Source organism: Bos taurus, chromosome 26 (assembly GCF_002263795.3).
Source record: "Bos taurus isolate L1 Dominette 01449 registration number 42190680 breed Hereford chromosome 26, ARS-UCD2.0, whole genome shotgun sequence".
Lineage (NCBI taxonomy): Eukaryota > Metazoa > Chordata > Mammalia > Artiodactyla > Bovidae > Bos > Bos taurus.
The window spans coordinates 14,359,028-14,373,091 of NC_037353.1; the positions used below are offsets into that span (position 1 = coordinate 14,359,028).

At 35.1% G+C, this 14,064-nt stretch overlaps 1 protein-coding gene across 9 annotated transcripts in view; it reads left to right on the forward strand.

The window, feature by feature from the left end:
• Positions 1-14,064, forward strand: part of EXOC6 (exocyst complex component 6) — a 190,121-nt gene that overhangs the window by 147,403 nt on the left and 28,654 nt on the right. For 8 of the 9 annotated variants that reach the window (XM_024985548.2, XM_010819842.4, XM_010819843.4 and 5 more), the window contains 1 exon segment: positions 4,624-4,697. In XM_024985548.2, the coding sequence (XP_024841316.2) occupies positions 4,624-4,697 (74 nt within the window). 9 annotated transcript variants of the gene reach the window in all.

Consider the following 14,064-nt stretch of genomic DNA (forward strand, 5'->3'; position numbering starts at 1 on the left):
CACAACTTCTCTAGCAGATGTTATTTTTTGCTTTCAGTTTCATCTAAATTAATGCAGTCTTATCTTCTTCCCAGTTAGACTAATACAGCAAAGTTCTACCTTCCCAATAAGATGACACCTTCTTCTCTAATCTTAGAGAATTTTTAAACTCAGAATCAATATTAAGTTCCATGTTACAGCAAAAAATAAGAGGAAATGAATATATCATGAAGTTATTTTGTTTTTAAGAAGAAATAATCAAATTGGAGGCACTAAGAGAAAAAAAAAAACCCAAAGATTTTGGCTTTCTTTAAAAAAAAAGCAACAAAAAACTTTAGAAAGCTGGGAACCTATTTTTAAATATCTTATTGAAAGACCAAAATCAACATGTGTTTTTAAAAAATACTCTTAATGGTCTGACTAAATGACAAAGACAAAGAAATCATATTAGGAAGTAGGTATTATTAAATAAAAATAATAAAAAGCTGGCCCAAGAGAGAAGAACAAAGAAAATGACAAAGCATATACAAAATGAGAATGTGAATGAGCCAAGGAGGGATCTGAAGACAAACTAAAGGGATCCCCAAACAAAATTAGTCATCAGTTCTTTAAGAAGTTCATAGCTTGAAATCTGTCTCTAGAATTACTGGGACAACATTTGAATAAATGAATTATTTGTGTTATTCATTCATTCAACACATTTACTGAATATCTCTTGTACACTAGGCACAGAGTATGTGAAGGTTAAAAAGAGCCCCAAAATCTCTCTTTCTGTGAGCTTCTTGTTTGGTGGATGAACTCACAATTTAGTTTTGGCTAAAGGAAACATTTGGAGTATTCTTAGCCACCCTTAATTATTTTGAAATAAATACACTAAATATGCACAGAATGTTCTAGATTTACACTGTCCCATAGTTATATGGTCTGGTGGGAAAATGCAGACAGGTAAACAATGAATTATAAGATAGCAAAATAGGTACTGTAGTTAGGCTGTGTTAGGAGTTGCAGTGAGATCACAGAGGAGGGACCTAACCCAACCTTCAGGGTAATGGATGTCTTCCATAGAAGATACATGGAATGGTAGGTAGGATAAGTAAGAGTTCCCCACTGAAGAAGAAGAGTAAGGATGCTCCAGGCAGAAGGAGCAGAGGTGCTGTGAAAGAGGTTGTGGCGCAAAGAAGACTTCCTTCTTTGCAGGTGGTTTGGAATGGAAGAAGTTTCAGGCGCCCCTACAGAAGTGGTTAAGAGATCAGTTTAAAGAGATCGGTTATAAAGGATCTTGTCTACTTTACTGGGAAGGTGATGGGGAACCAGTGAAAGGTTTTAAACTATGAAGTGTCACAAATCATATTTACATCTGATATAAATCATACTGGTGAAAGTGGATGGAAAGATAGCGCACAAGAAGCAGAGAGACCAAATAGGGAGTGTATTTTTGTAATCCAAGCAAGAAATGATGATTGCTTGAATTAAGGTAGATACAAATTCAGACTCAAGATACTGTAGAAGATTAAAAACAACAGGATTGACTGCATCTGAGTTTTAAAGAAGTAAAGAAAAAGATATGAAGCCTCTTATCCCTAAGAATCATTTGTGGGAAAGACCTGAGAGCTATAAAGTAGTGAATTTCACTTCCATATTGGTTACATAATTAGGAGAGATGGTATATAAGATGAGGCTGAATACTTAATCAGATTATGGATCAATGAATTGAATATCAGGAAATCTGAATTAGCCGTGTGATCCTGGACAAATCAATTTAAACGTTCCTGCCCTTTAAAATTAAGAACATGGTGCCTTTAAACTGAGCCTTCAGAGGACTGTTAGAGATATTTCAAGAAAGTGTCTTTTCTAGCTGCAGGACTTTGTGATCCATCATCTGCATGCCCTGTTTACTAAGATAAGTTATTATAATGATCAAAGACGATGGTATGTGAGAAAGTGCTTTGTAAGCTATAAAGTACTATATAAATTTATGGTACTATTATAATTTTAACACTAAGCTCTTTGGTTTAATGCCAAGCATTGGGGCTTATTAAACTATAGTTTCTCAAATAGGAATTGAAAGAGAAGAAAACTGACAGATTATTTTCCGTGTAGAAAAACTCTGGAAGATTAAGTAGATAATAATTGAAGTATAATTGGAATTGAGCTGATTTTTGTGTCTGATATATAAAGTAAGTCTCTTTGTATTATAGGAAGTCTGTGTGTGTGTGTATGTATATATGGTGATGGTAGAAGCTGAGCTAACATTTATAGTCTTGGTTAGAGACCACTGGGGATTAATAGTTAATTGTTCCTTGGAAAGAGTAGCCTGAGACTTGCCAAAAAAGCCAGCAATATGCTGGATGGTCTTAAGAAAAGAACTTTTTAGATAAAAAAAAAAAATCTTTACTTTTAAGGTATTAGAATTTTGCTTGTTATTTTTCAGTTAAGATCTCATGTTATTAAAGAGAGGTAACCCAGTTATCTGGGCCATGGTAGGGGGTGATGGAGTTGCACCAGTAGGAACTATTCTACTTCTTTTTCTTTTTTGGCTGGGCCAGGTCTTAGTTATGGCACATGGGAAATTTGAGCTTTGTTCCAGCATGCGATCTTTAGTTGCAGCATGCAGACTCTTAATTGTGGCATGTAGAATCTAGTTCCCTGACCAATGATGGAACCCAGGCCCCCTGTTTTGGGGGCTCAGAGTCTTAGCCAACTAGACCACCAGGGATGTCCCAAAGTTTTCTACTTTCCATTATATGAAAAGACAGTGATGTGAGTAAATTATACTAAACAATGAAAAGTATGGTTAGATTTGCCAAATGAATCTTAGTTTTCCAGAAATAGGGGGCCTGAGAAAGGTGAATATAGTCACCTATCTAATGGGCATAGCTACTTAGTACCTACCTAGCAGAGAACCAGGAAGTGGGGAGGAAAATGGTGTAACTCTGAGTAACTAAAAGGTACATATACTCAAAGGCATATATAAACTCATTCACATTACTTGTGGGAGACGATCCTGTTCAGGCTGTATTTTTTCTTCCTTTAGATACTATTCTAGTACAATTAGCTGAGTTACCTGCTCAAGAAGATTATAGATGACATAATAAGAGATGAGTGAGAGAGCAGGGAGTACGAATTTATGTTAAAACTGTAAGAGAGAAGGCAGAAAAATTATAAAATATAGACAAAAGAACTTAACACAGCATTCTGAGCTATTAAATGTAATAGAAAACAGTTAATACTGTAGCAGCCCTGGGAATTTATTGTGTAGAATAAAAATTGTTCTTAATGGTTATCAATGAGGAGAATTAAGAAAAGTTTAAATAGCATTTAGTATTATTTTTTAAAAAGACATGGAAAGAATTATGATGCAGTTTAAAATTTTAGGAAAAAATGCTTATGATGAAAAAAAAGTTTTTATGTTTAAAGTAAAAATGATCATTAACTGTACAACAAGCACAATAAAAACTTAATTTGAATTCTTCATTCTCCAAAAATGCCAAATAAATTAAGCTGTTCTAGACTTTCATATATTTATGGTTTTTAATTGTTGATTTTGAGCCTTTCTAAACTATATTTCACATAGAAAATACTTAAGAATTATTTTTGTTATTCCAAAATCTATATAAAAATTTTTGTGGTTTCTAAAATACTGGCTCAGATAAATTAACAAATGGAAAATTTGCAATACTTTCTAAGAAAAGTCAGGTATTAGTGGGGAGGGCAAGTGGTGGCAGACATTCATATTCTTATCAGAGAAGCAAGTGTGTAAAATGATAGGGTCTTTTTAATGAGCCACAAGGCTTTTGTTTTCAGAATAACTAGTATTTAGATTGTCTTCAATTAACTAAACAAAGCTGTGTTACTAGTATTAAATTTTTGTAAGTACAAAAAATTTTTGAAAGAGATTCCCTGGTGGTCCAGTGGGTAGGACTTAGCACTTTCACTGCAGTGGCTTGGGTTTAATCACTTGTCTGGGAATTATGATCTCTAACTGTGTAGCTTGGCTCTTTCAAAATATTTTTTGTCTAAAGATTTTAAGAAATCTGTCTTATGAAATCTAATTTTTAAGATATCCCTAGTTTTTAAAGAACTGGGATTCCTTTATGGAAAAAAATTATTTGAAAAAAAGACATTTCTGCATCATTCTCATTTTGCTAATTTGAACATCTTACCTGTATGTTGCTTTCTTACATGGCTGCCTATTATTGCTGTTAGCTAGAAGTAGGATTTTATGGAGCATATTCTATAACAAAGCAGATGTTTTGAAATATTTTGATAACCATGCCATCGGTATAGTTTCAAAATGCTTCTATTCACCTTAGGCTAAAAAGAGTCAAAAAACATTTCTTGATTGAAGTATATTACTATCCTTGAACTTTTGTGGGATAACCATTTAAAATTTATTGTAATTAATGATTTAGAGTAATTAAATGGCAGATTAGAAATTTAAAATGATTGAAATATTTGTGGTAATAGGTGTGGAGAACATTCTCAGTGGTGAAATTGAAGATTATAAATAGTCTTTATTTGAAATGATTACTTGTAAATATTATAATATATTTTTAATGAGTAGAAATTAATTTAGTACTTAAACCCTTGTATATTTTGCAATTTTGTTTATATATATATATATATTTTTTTTTTTTTTAATAGTGTTTGCCAGCTCTGAGCCGGTGCCAGGATTCCAAGGGGATACCCTACAACTTGCATTTATTGACCTCAGACAAGTAAGATGTAATAATGTGCTTTTCATTTATTGCTTTCTACCTCTTGCCTTTTTCTTTTCTTTTTTTTTTTTAATGCTACAGGAATGCTTGTTTTTGCCTTGAAACAACTTTTCTTTAGAGAAGTGCTTCTTTGATAACTAGGTGTTTGGTCCTTCTCTCTGAACCTGTATCCATTCAGTGTCTCAACCTCATCGGGCATTCTTGTTGGTGACTATTTAATTTAGTTGTTATTAGCAAAGCACATGACTAAATACTAACTTTATCCTTTGGTTTATTGATACTTTAAGTTCTTAGTGATTTTATGGTCATATATGAAAATTTGGTAGTATAACATTAGTGTTAGGACCCAAGTTAAGTATAAATTATTACAACCTAAAAAGGAATCCCTTGATTAAAATGTCAGTGTAAAGAATGCTATTTTTATGGTTTTTCTGTATGCCTCCAGAAAGAAGGATAAAACTAATTTTTAAAGGTAATTAATTATGGTGGTGGTGGTGACGTTTACATAATTCTTTTCCAGTCATATAATTCTAAATATAATGACAAATGTGATGATTTTTAAATCTCTTCTATTCTTTTTACTAGTCTTTAACATCTCTACTATATTGTCATTTTCTTTATTTTCTCCATATTACCTTGTCCCATCTCCCTCATAATTTTTCTTCTTATGCTCTTCTTCCTCTTTCCCCCTCCTTTTTCTTTCTTAATCCCAGGATTAAGATGTTTAATCAAGCAAGAGTGTGGAGGAGGGGTAAATCCAAGTAAGAGGGCTCAGGAGTGTTAGGATTGACAACAGGAGTGACTGCTGCTTTTGGCAAGAAGAACCAGATGAAGATAGAATTAAATATCAGCCTATTAATGCTCCCATCCCCTTTGGGGGGTGGAGATAGATGGGGCTCCACCATTGGTATGAGTAAACTCTTCCACAGTGACGTTAAAGAGCTCTGATTTCAATAAATGTTTGAACATAGAGCTGCTTTTTCTCATTCCAAGCCAGTGTTCAATAAGTAATTATGAACTACTAGGTACTAATTATTTGGAGAGGGGAGATGTGGTTAAAATACGCACAAAGTATCACTAGAGATAGTTCCATCCTTATGGAACTTAACAATCCTTTAGAGAATCATGGTATCCACAAACTGGCTAGGAATACTTATATGACAGTGAATCGTGTGGAAATAACTCGTATTTCAAGTCATGTTTAGAAGGAAATTGGAAAAGCCATTCCTGTTGCCCAATTATAATCTGTAAAGCACTGAACAATTAAAATATAATCACATTTATTTATGTTTACAGTCAGCAGTTGTGTATTATACCAAACAAGGGACACTGTTATGAGTGACCTAGATCTGTAGATGGTTAGCTACCTAGATCTATAGATGATTAGCTTTACTAAGTTGGAGAAGATAGTAGAAAATGAAAAAAGTGGATTCTGAACTTCCATTTCAGTTTACCAGAAGATATTCTTACTATTGATGGTAGAGCTATTTTCTTCACAAGTAGTTATCTTTGTTGCTGTCCTCTTCCCCTAGTAAGATTATATAGAAAACTGAGTCCTTTGATATTTATTGTTTACTATTTTTTCAGTTCTCTATGAATTTTATGCTGTTCTAGTTTATAATCTCATGTAGGATTGTAGATGATCAGTGGATGTTGGCAATTTGATCTCTGGTTCCACTGACTTTTCTAAAACCAATTTGAACATCTGGAAGTTCATGGTTCACATATTGCTAAAGCCTGGCTTGGAGAATTTTAAGCATCACTTTACTAGCATGTGAGATGAGTGCAGTTGTGCGGTAGTTTGAGCATACTTTGGCATTGCCTTTCTTTGGGATTGGAATGAAAACTGACCTTTTCCAGTCCTGTGGCCACTGCTGAGTTTTCCAAATTTGTTGGCATACTGAGTGCAGCACTTTCACAGCATCGTCTTTCAGGATTTGAAATAGCTCAACTGGAATTCCATCACCTCCACTAGCTTTGTTTGTAGTGATGCTTCCTAAGGCCCACTTGACTTCACATTCCAGGATGTCTGGCTCTAGGTGAGTGATCACACCATCGTGATTATCTGGGTCGTGAAGATCTTTTTTGTACAGTTCTTCTGTGTATTCTTGCCACCTCTTCTTAAATTGCCAACATCCACTGGATAATCAAAAAAGCAAGAGAGTTACAGAAAAACATCTATTTCTGCTTTATTGACTATGCCAAAGCCTTTGACTGTGTGGATCACAATAAACTGTGGAAAATTCTGAAAGAGATGGGAATACCAGACCACCTGACCTGCCTCTTGAGAAACCTGTATACAGGTCAGGAAGCAACAGTTAGAACTGGACATGGAACAACACACTGGTTCCAAATAGGAAAAGGAGTACGTCAAGGCTGTATATTGTCACCCTGCTTATTTAACTTATATGCAGATTATATCATGAGAAATGCTGGGCTGGAAGAAGCACAAGCTGAAATCAAGATTGCGGGGAGAAATATCAATAACCTCAGATATGCAGATGACAAAACCCTTATGATAGAAAGTGAAGAAGAACTAAAGGGCCTCTTGATGAAAGTGAAAGAGGATAGTGAAAAAGTTGGCTTAAAGCTCAACATTCAAAAAACTAAAATCATGGCATCCAGTCCCATCACTTCACAGCAAATCAACGGGGAAACAGTGGAAAGAGTGGCTGACTTTATTTTTCTGGACTCCAAAATCACTGCAGATGGTTACTGCAGCCATGAAATTAAAATACTCTTACTCCTTGGAAGGAAAGTTATGACCAACCTAGACAGCATATTAAAAAGCAGAGACATTATTTTGTCAACAAAGGTTTGTCTAAGTCAAGGCTATGGTTTTTCCAGTGGTCATGTATGGATGTGAAAGTTGGACTATAAAGAAAGCTGAGTGCCAAAGAATTGATGCTTTTGAACTGTGGTGTTGAAGAAGACTCTTGAGAGTCCCTTGGACTGCAAGGAGATCCAAGCAGTCCATCCTAAAGGAGATCAGTCCTGGTTGTTCATTGGAAGGACTGATGTTGAAGCTGAAACTCTAATACTTTGACCACCTGATGTGAAGAGCTGACTCATTGGAAAAGACCCTGATGCTGGGAAAGTTTGAGGGAAGAAGGAGAAGGGGACGACAGAGGATAAGATGGTTGGATGGCATCACCAACTCAATGGACATGGGTTTGGGTGGATTCCAGGAGTTGGTGATGGACAGGGAGGCCTGGTGTGCTGCAGTTCATGGGGTCGCAAAGAGTTGGACACGACTGAGCAACTGAACTGAGGATTGTAGTTAGGATCACATAATTTTTAAAAAAATTTTATTGGAGTATAGTTGACTTACAATGTTATATGAGTTTCAGGTGTATAGCAAGTTGTTTCAGTTATACACATTCATATATTTATTCTTTTTCAGATTATTTTCTCATATAAGTCATCACAGAATATTGAGTAGAGTTCTCTGTGCTATACTACTACGGGGCTTCCTGGGTGGCTCAGATAGTAAAGAAACCGCCTGCAAAGCTGGAGACATGTGTTTGATCCCTGGGTTGGGAAGATCCCTGGAGGAGGGTATGGCAACCCACTCCAGTATTCTTACCTGGAGAATCTCCGACAGAGGAGGCTGGCGATGAGGTTGCAAAGAGTCAGACCTGACTGAGTGACTAAGCACAGCACTTCAGCATACTACTATACTACTATATAGTAGTGTGAATATGTTAATCCCAAACTCCTGATTTATCCATCTTCTTCACGCTTGCCCTTTGGTAACCATAATTTTGTTTTCAATCTCTGTAAGTCTATTTTTGTTTTGTAAGTAAGTTCATTTGTATCATTTTTTTAAATAGATTCTACATATGAGTGATATCACGTGGTATTTGTCTTTTTCTGTCTGTGTACTTAGTATGGTAAGTCCATTCATCCCTAGGTCCATCCATGTTGCTGTAGGATCACATAATTTATAATGCTTTTGGCAAAGATTCTGTTCCTTGATTTGTCCAGATAGGTGGTTGGTTCACAGCAGATTAAAACTAATCCTAGGTACTTTCTTCCTTCAAACAATCATCATTTGACAGCAAAAAAATTCTCTTTACAAGCATATAGCCCACTAGGGAATTGTTATTAAAGCATAGTTATAAATATTAATAAATATTTCAAGTCTTTTTGGTTGATTTACTTATCAGGTATGTGCACTTAGAGGCATTAAGTCCAGATTGACATTTCCTCATCAAGGTAATTTCTTGAAGAGATTTAAGTGAATAAAAAAGTCTGTTCTAAACATTTAGAATTCTGACATTAGAATTCTAAAACATTTAGAATTATTACAAGTACATAGAACTGTTAAAAGATTAATATAGAAATAACCAGTTAATATAAAACACAATTTTAAAGTATGGTAGTTAGTATGCAGTGAAAGTGAGTAGTGGATAGAAAATTTTGATGAACTAGCTTTTTATGTATTAATTTTTCTAGTCTTAAAAGAGGCTTAAAATTATTTTCCCTGATTATTAATGCTAACATTTAATCATACTTTCTTCTTGTACTTATCTATTCTAAAACAGGATGCAGCTAATTCTTTAAGTCCTGGACCATGGTGATATAACATGAATTTTATGATTTCAGAGGCATGGATTTAATAATAACTTGATAACAATAGTTACTTATCACCTATATTTGTTTTTCAGATTAACTTACAAGTAGTTTAGTGGTAAAATTCTAAGAATGGAAATTGGCCAAAAATAAAATTTGTTTTGAAAGCTTTAATCTCATATGAGGTGATATAATTTTTTTATCAGTGTCACTGATTATTTAAATAAGGATGCCTTAAAGTTTCAATAGTGTCATGTTCCTGCCTTCATAAAGATATTTCATAGCAGCATATTATTTTAACACTTTTATGTAAAGTAGTATATCACCAAACATAAAGAGGGTGCTAACACTTTTATTTACATTTCAGTTGAATTTCTGCACTTTTCCTTCTTTTTTTCCTGGTCTGTGATCCATTTCTGTCTTAATAGGGCAGCTGACAGTTCTTTTCAAGTGTACTTAGAAAGGCAAAAGAGCCCTTTTCATAGTACTTATAAGAGGTCATGCTTCTGTTTTTCAGTTTGAATTTGATACTGCTTCATGAATTGCTGGGTATGAAAGATTAGGAAGTAGGTCCAGTGGTCAAATTTTACCTGCCCACCCGGACTTTGCCCTGAGGTCAAACTCCTGGTACTTGCTGTTCTGAATAGAGGAGTTGATGACAAGTATGAGCTGATACAAGAGGAAAGTTAGAACCATATCAAAGCTGAAGGCAAGAGAATTGGGACTCAATGAGAGACTGTAGCTAAAAGATGGATCATCAGAATTGCCCTCTTCTAAAGAAAAGGAAATAGCTGACCTGTGAGTGAAAAGACTTTATCATCCTGCCAATCACATGCTTGCTAATGGAAGCCAGTTATCTCAACAACATTTTAAGACCTACTGACCCAGTAGACAGTGTGGAGGATTAGCAGTACTGGTACTGTCTTATGGGAGTATCCTTCCTCACTCAATTTTAAATGTGCTATTTGAACATGATTTGTCTGTGTATACTTTTTTAGTAAGTAAAGCCTACCATCCTTCTACCCCCAGTTCTGAAATGAAGTCACTAAATGATGACGGACTTTGATAAACTTGTTTGTATCTATTTTCTTTTACGAAGACCATCTCTTTTGTTAAATATAATCTTTCAAATGGATTTCAAAAGAATTTCAAAATATGTAAAATGAAAACCTTAAAAAATTTAAATATTTTATTATAAGATTCTTTATATAATATATAGTATTCAGTAATACATTTTAAAATAACTCATTCTTAATACATAGCAAAACTTCACTAAATGTCACTGAAAAAAGAGGTGTCCCATATAACTGAATTTCCCAGGAAACTAAAGATTAGTGTTTAATCACTAAAACTTTTAAAATATAGCCAAGTTAGTGAGAAACTTTAAAAATATCTCTCTTACCTTCATAGCTTCTTATTGAGCATAATTCTCACAGTAGACTGAGCATTCATGGCTCACTAATAATCCTAATACCAAATCCTCTTTACTTGGTCCTATTTCACTTTGTGATAAATTAGACTGGCAAGATATTATTGCTGCATCTGACAATATCTTGATAATCCTTCAGATAATAGGGAGAGCTTGAGGTAGGTTAGATGATAATGCAGTTAGATAGGTTTGAAGCTAATAAAACAGTCTCTTCCCCAGAGAATATTGGCTAATGTATCATTATCACCCTCAAGTAGTATGTCCTGAAGTGTCTTTCCAGGAACATTGATTTCTCAGGATGAGAAGAGATTTCTTTAAAAAAGATTCTAAGTCAGCTAAGTTTAGGAAACACTTTATACTCTGATCCCCTCTTAGAGACTTACCACGTGCATTAGAATTGTAAGGACTGAGAAATGGTTTGGTAACCCAACATTACCTAAACTCACAGAATATATCCCTTGCTAATTTGGAGTTGTATTACATGAACATACTTTGGGAAATGCTGCTTTAAGTCAGGATTCTAGCAACACCCTCTCGATGTCTGTCTTTGACAGTTTGGAATGAACATATTTTTTAAGTGATGACTTGGATAAATACATAGAGGAAATATGAATTATATATATAGATTACACAAAGCTAGAAGACTTACCTAAAATGATAGAAGACAGAATCAAAGTGCTCTCTGTAGACTAGAGTGATAAGCCAAAGCCAACAAAGTTACATTTAGCAAGAAAAATGTTGAGTGTTCTATTTAACTTTTTTAAAATTAAATTTTTAAAAATACAGAATGTGGTAAATCTGACTTTTATTATGAAAAAGATCTGGTTGTTTTAGTTAACTTTTAAATGAACCAGCAGTGTGCTGGGAATTCTTAGACTGCATTAATGAATGTGTGATATTTGGGTTAGACTATTGTGATTTGAGGCTGTTAAGACTGTGCTTTAAGTATTGCATGATTTGAGAACACATAAGAGAGAATTACAAGGATAATGAGAGATCGGATACCTTGTCATATGAAGAGCCTTTAAAGATGTGATACTAGGGGACTTCCAGCAATCCAGTGGCTAAGACTCTGTGCTTCCACTGCAAGGGCCATACATAGGTTTGATCTCTAATTGGGGGACTAAGATCCCACATGCCGTGTGGCTAAAAGAAAAAAAAAATCTGGGAATATATAGTCTAAACCATTAGAGAGGTATCCTTTTATAGTGAAAATCAAATACGTGGTTCTTATTAGCTTATATTTGAGTCATTTTCTATACCATTTTCTGCTGCCTATTACAGTTCAGCTCAGTTCAATTGCTCAGTTGTGTCTGCCTCTTTTGACCCCATGAACTGCAGCACTCCCAGCTTCCCTGTCCATCACCAACTCCTGGAGCTTGCTCAAACTCATGTCCATCGAGTTGGTGATGCCATCCAACCATCTCATCCTCTGTCATCCCCTTCTCCTCCTGCCTTCAGTCTTTCCCAGCATCAGGGTCTTTGTCAGTGAGTCAGCTCTTCGCATCAGGTAGCCAAAGTATTGGAGCTTCAGCTTCAGCATCAGTCCTTCCAATGAACATTCAGTACTAATTTCTTTTGGGATTGACTGGTTTGATCTTCTTGCAGTCCAAGGACTCTCAAGAGTCTTCTCCAACATCACAGTTCAAAAGCATTAATTCTTTGGCACTCAGCTTTCTTTATGGTCCAACTCTCACATCCATACATGACCATGGAAAAACTATAGCTTTGACTAGACAGACCTTTGTTGGCAAAGTAGTGTCTCTGCTTTTTAATACACTGTCTAGGTTGGTCGTAGCTTTTCTTCCAAGGAGCAATAACCCTGTGCCATAAAAATTACAGTTTTTCTTTTCCTATATAGGATTAGATTCCATTTTCAAGTATTTTATTTCTGGCAAAATAGAGAAAAGAGGAGTGATCATTCCTCTGAACTGTGTGTAGAGAATTTTAGAGAGAATTCGCATTGTGTAAGATATATTTGGAACTCACAGCACTTTTCAGATAAATGTTTTATTGAAATATAACATACATTCAAACAACTCATAGGTGTACTATTACTAATTTTTGACAAAGTGAATACATCTCTGTAACACCCAAATCAAAAAGAACAACTTGACTAGGAAGTACCCTGAAAGAGACCACCAGCCCTCACTGTACTTCTCCCTCTCAAAGGATAATAACTTTAATGATTTCTAACACCACAGATAAATTTTGTCTGATTTTGGACTTTGTGTACATGGAATCAGGACTTCCCCAGTGGCTCAGTTGGTTAAGAATCTGAGTACAAGGCAGGTTCGATCCCTGGGTGGGAAAGATCCCTTGGAGAAGGAAGTGGCAACCCACTCCAGTATTGCCTGAAAAATCCCATGGACAGAGGAGCCTGATGGCCTACAGTCTATGGGGTTGCAAAGGGTCAGGTACAACTGAGTGTCTAAGCATATAGGCATATCTATATATGTGGAATCATGCACTACTAACTTTTTGGTTCTGTCTTCTTTTGCTCAGTATTATGTTTGTGAAATTTATCCATGCTGTTACATGTAGCTATGGTTCATTCATTCTCTTTGCTGTGTAGTCTACCATTATATAAATATGCTGTAATTTATATACTGACGGGATATGAATTGATAATAGTTTTACTGTTATAAATTGTGTTAACATGGCATGCTATTGCATGTCTTCTGATGAATGTGCACACATTTTTGTTGAGGTATTTTACCTAGGAGTGGAATTGCTGAGTCAGGGGAATAGGTTTATAATCATTTGTAATAGATACTGTGAAGTAGTTTTCCAAAGCAAGAGTACTACTTCATACTTCAGCCAGCGGTGTAGAAGAGTTCTTTCTGCTCTGTGTCCTTGCTATCACTTGATATTAGTTGTCTTTTCCTTTTCAGGCTTTCTAGTGGGTATTAAATACTTTTACATTGTGGCTTTAATCTGCATTTCCTTGATAACTTATAAAATTGAACTCGTTTTCATTTATCTGTTGTCTATTTGAATATCCTCTTTTGTGAATAACCTTTTCAAGTTTTTGCCATTTATTTTTCAATTTGGAGAAGGCAATGGCACCCCACTCCAGTACTCTTGCCTGGAAAATCCCATGGATGGAGGAACCTGGAAGGCTGCGGTCCAAGGGGTCACTGAGGGTCGGATTGTCTACTTCTTATTGATGTCTAGAAGTTCTTTGTATATTCTGACTATGAGTCCTTTCTCAAGTGTGTGTATTGCAGGTATCTTCTGCTCTGTGAGTTGTCTGTTAACTCTTACTGATGGCTTTTGATAAATAAAAGCTCATAATTTTAATGAAATCCAATTTATCATTTTTTCCTTCAAGATTAATCAGTTCTTTTCATTGTTCAATTT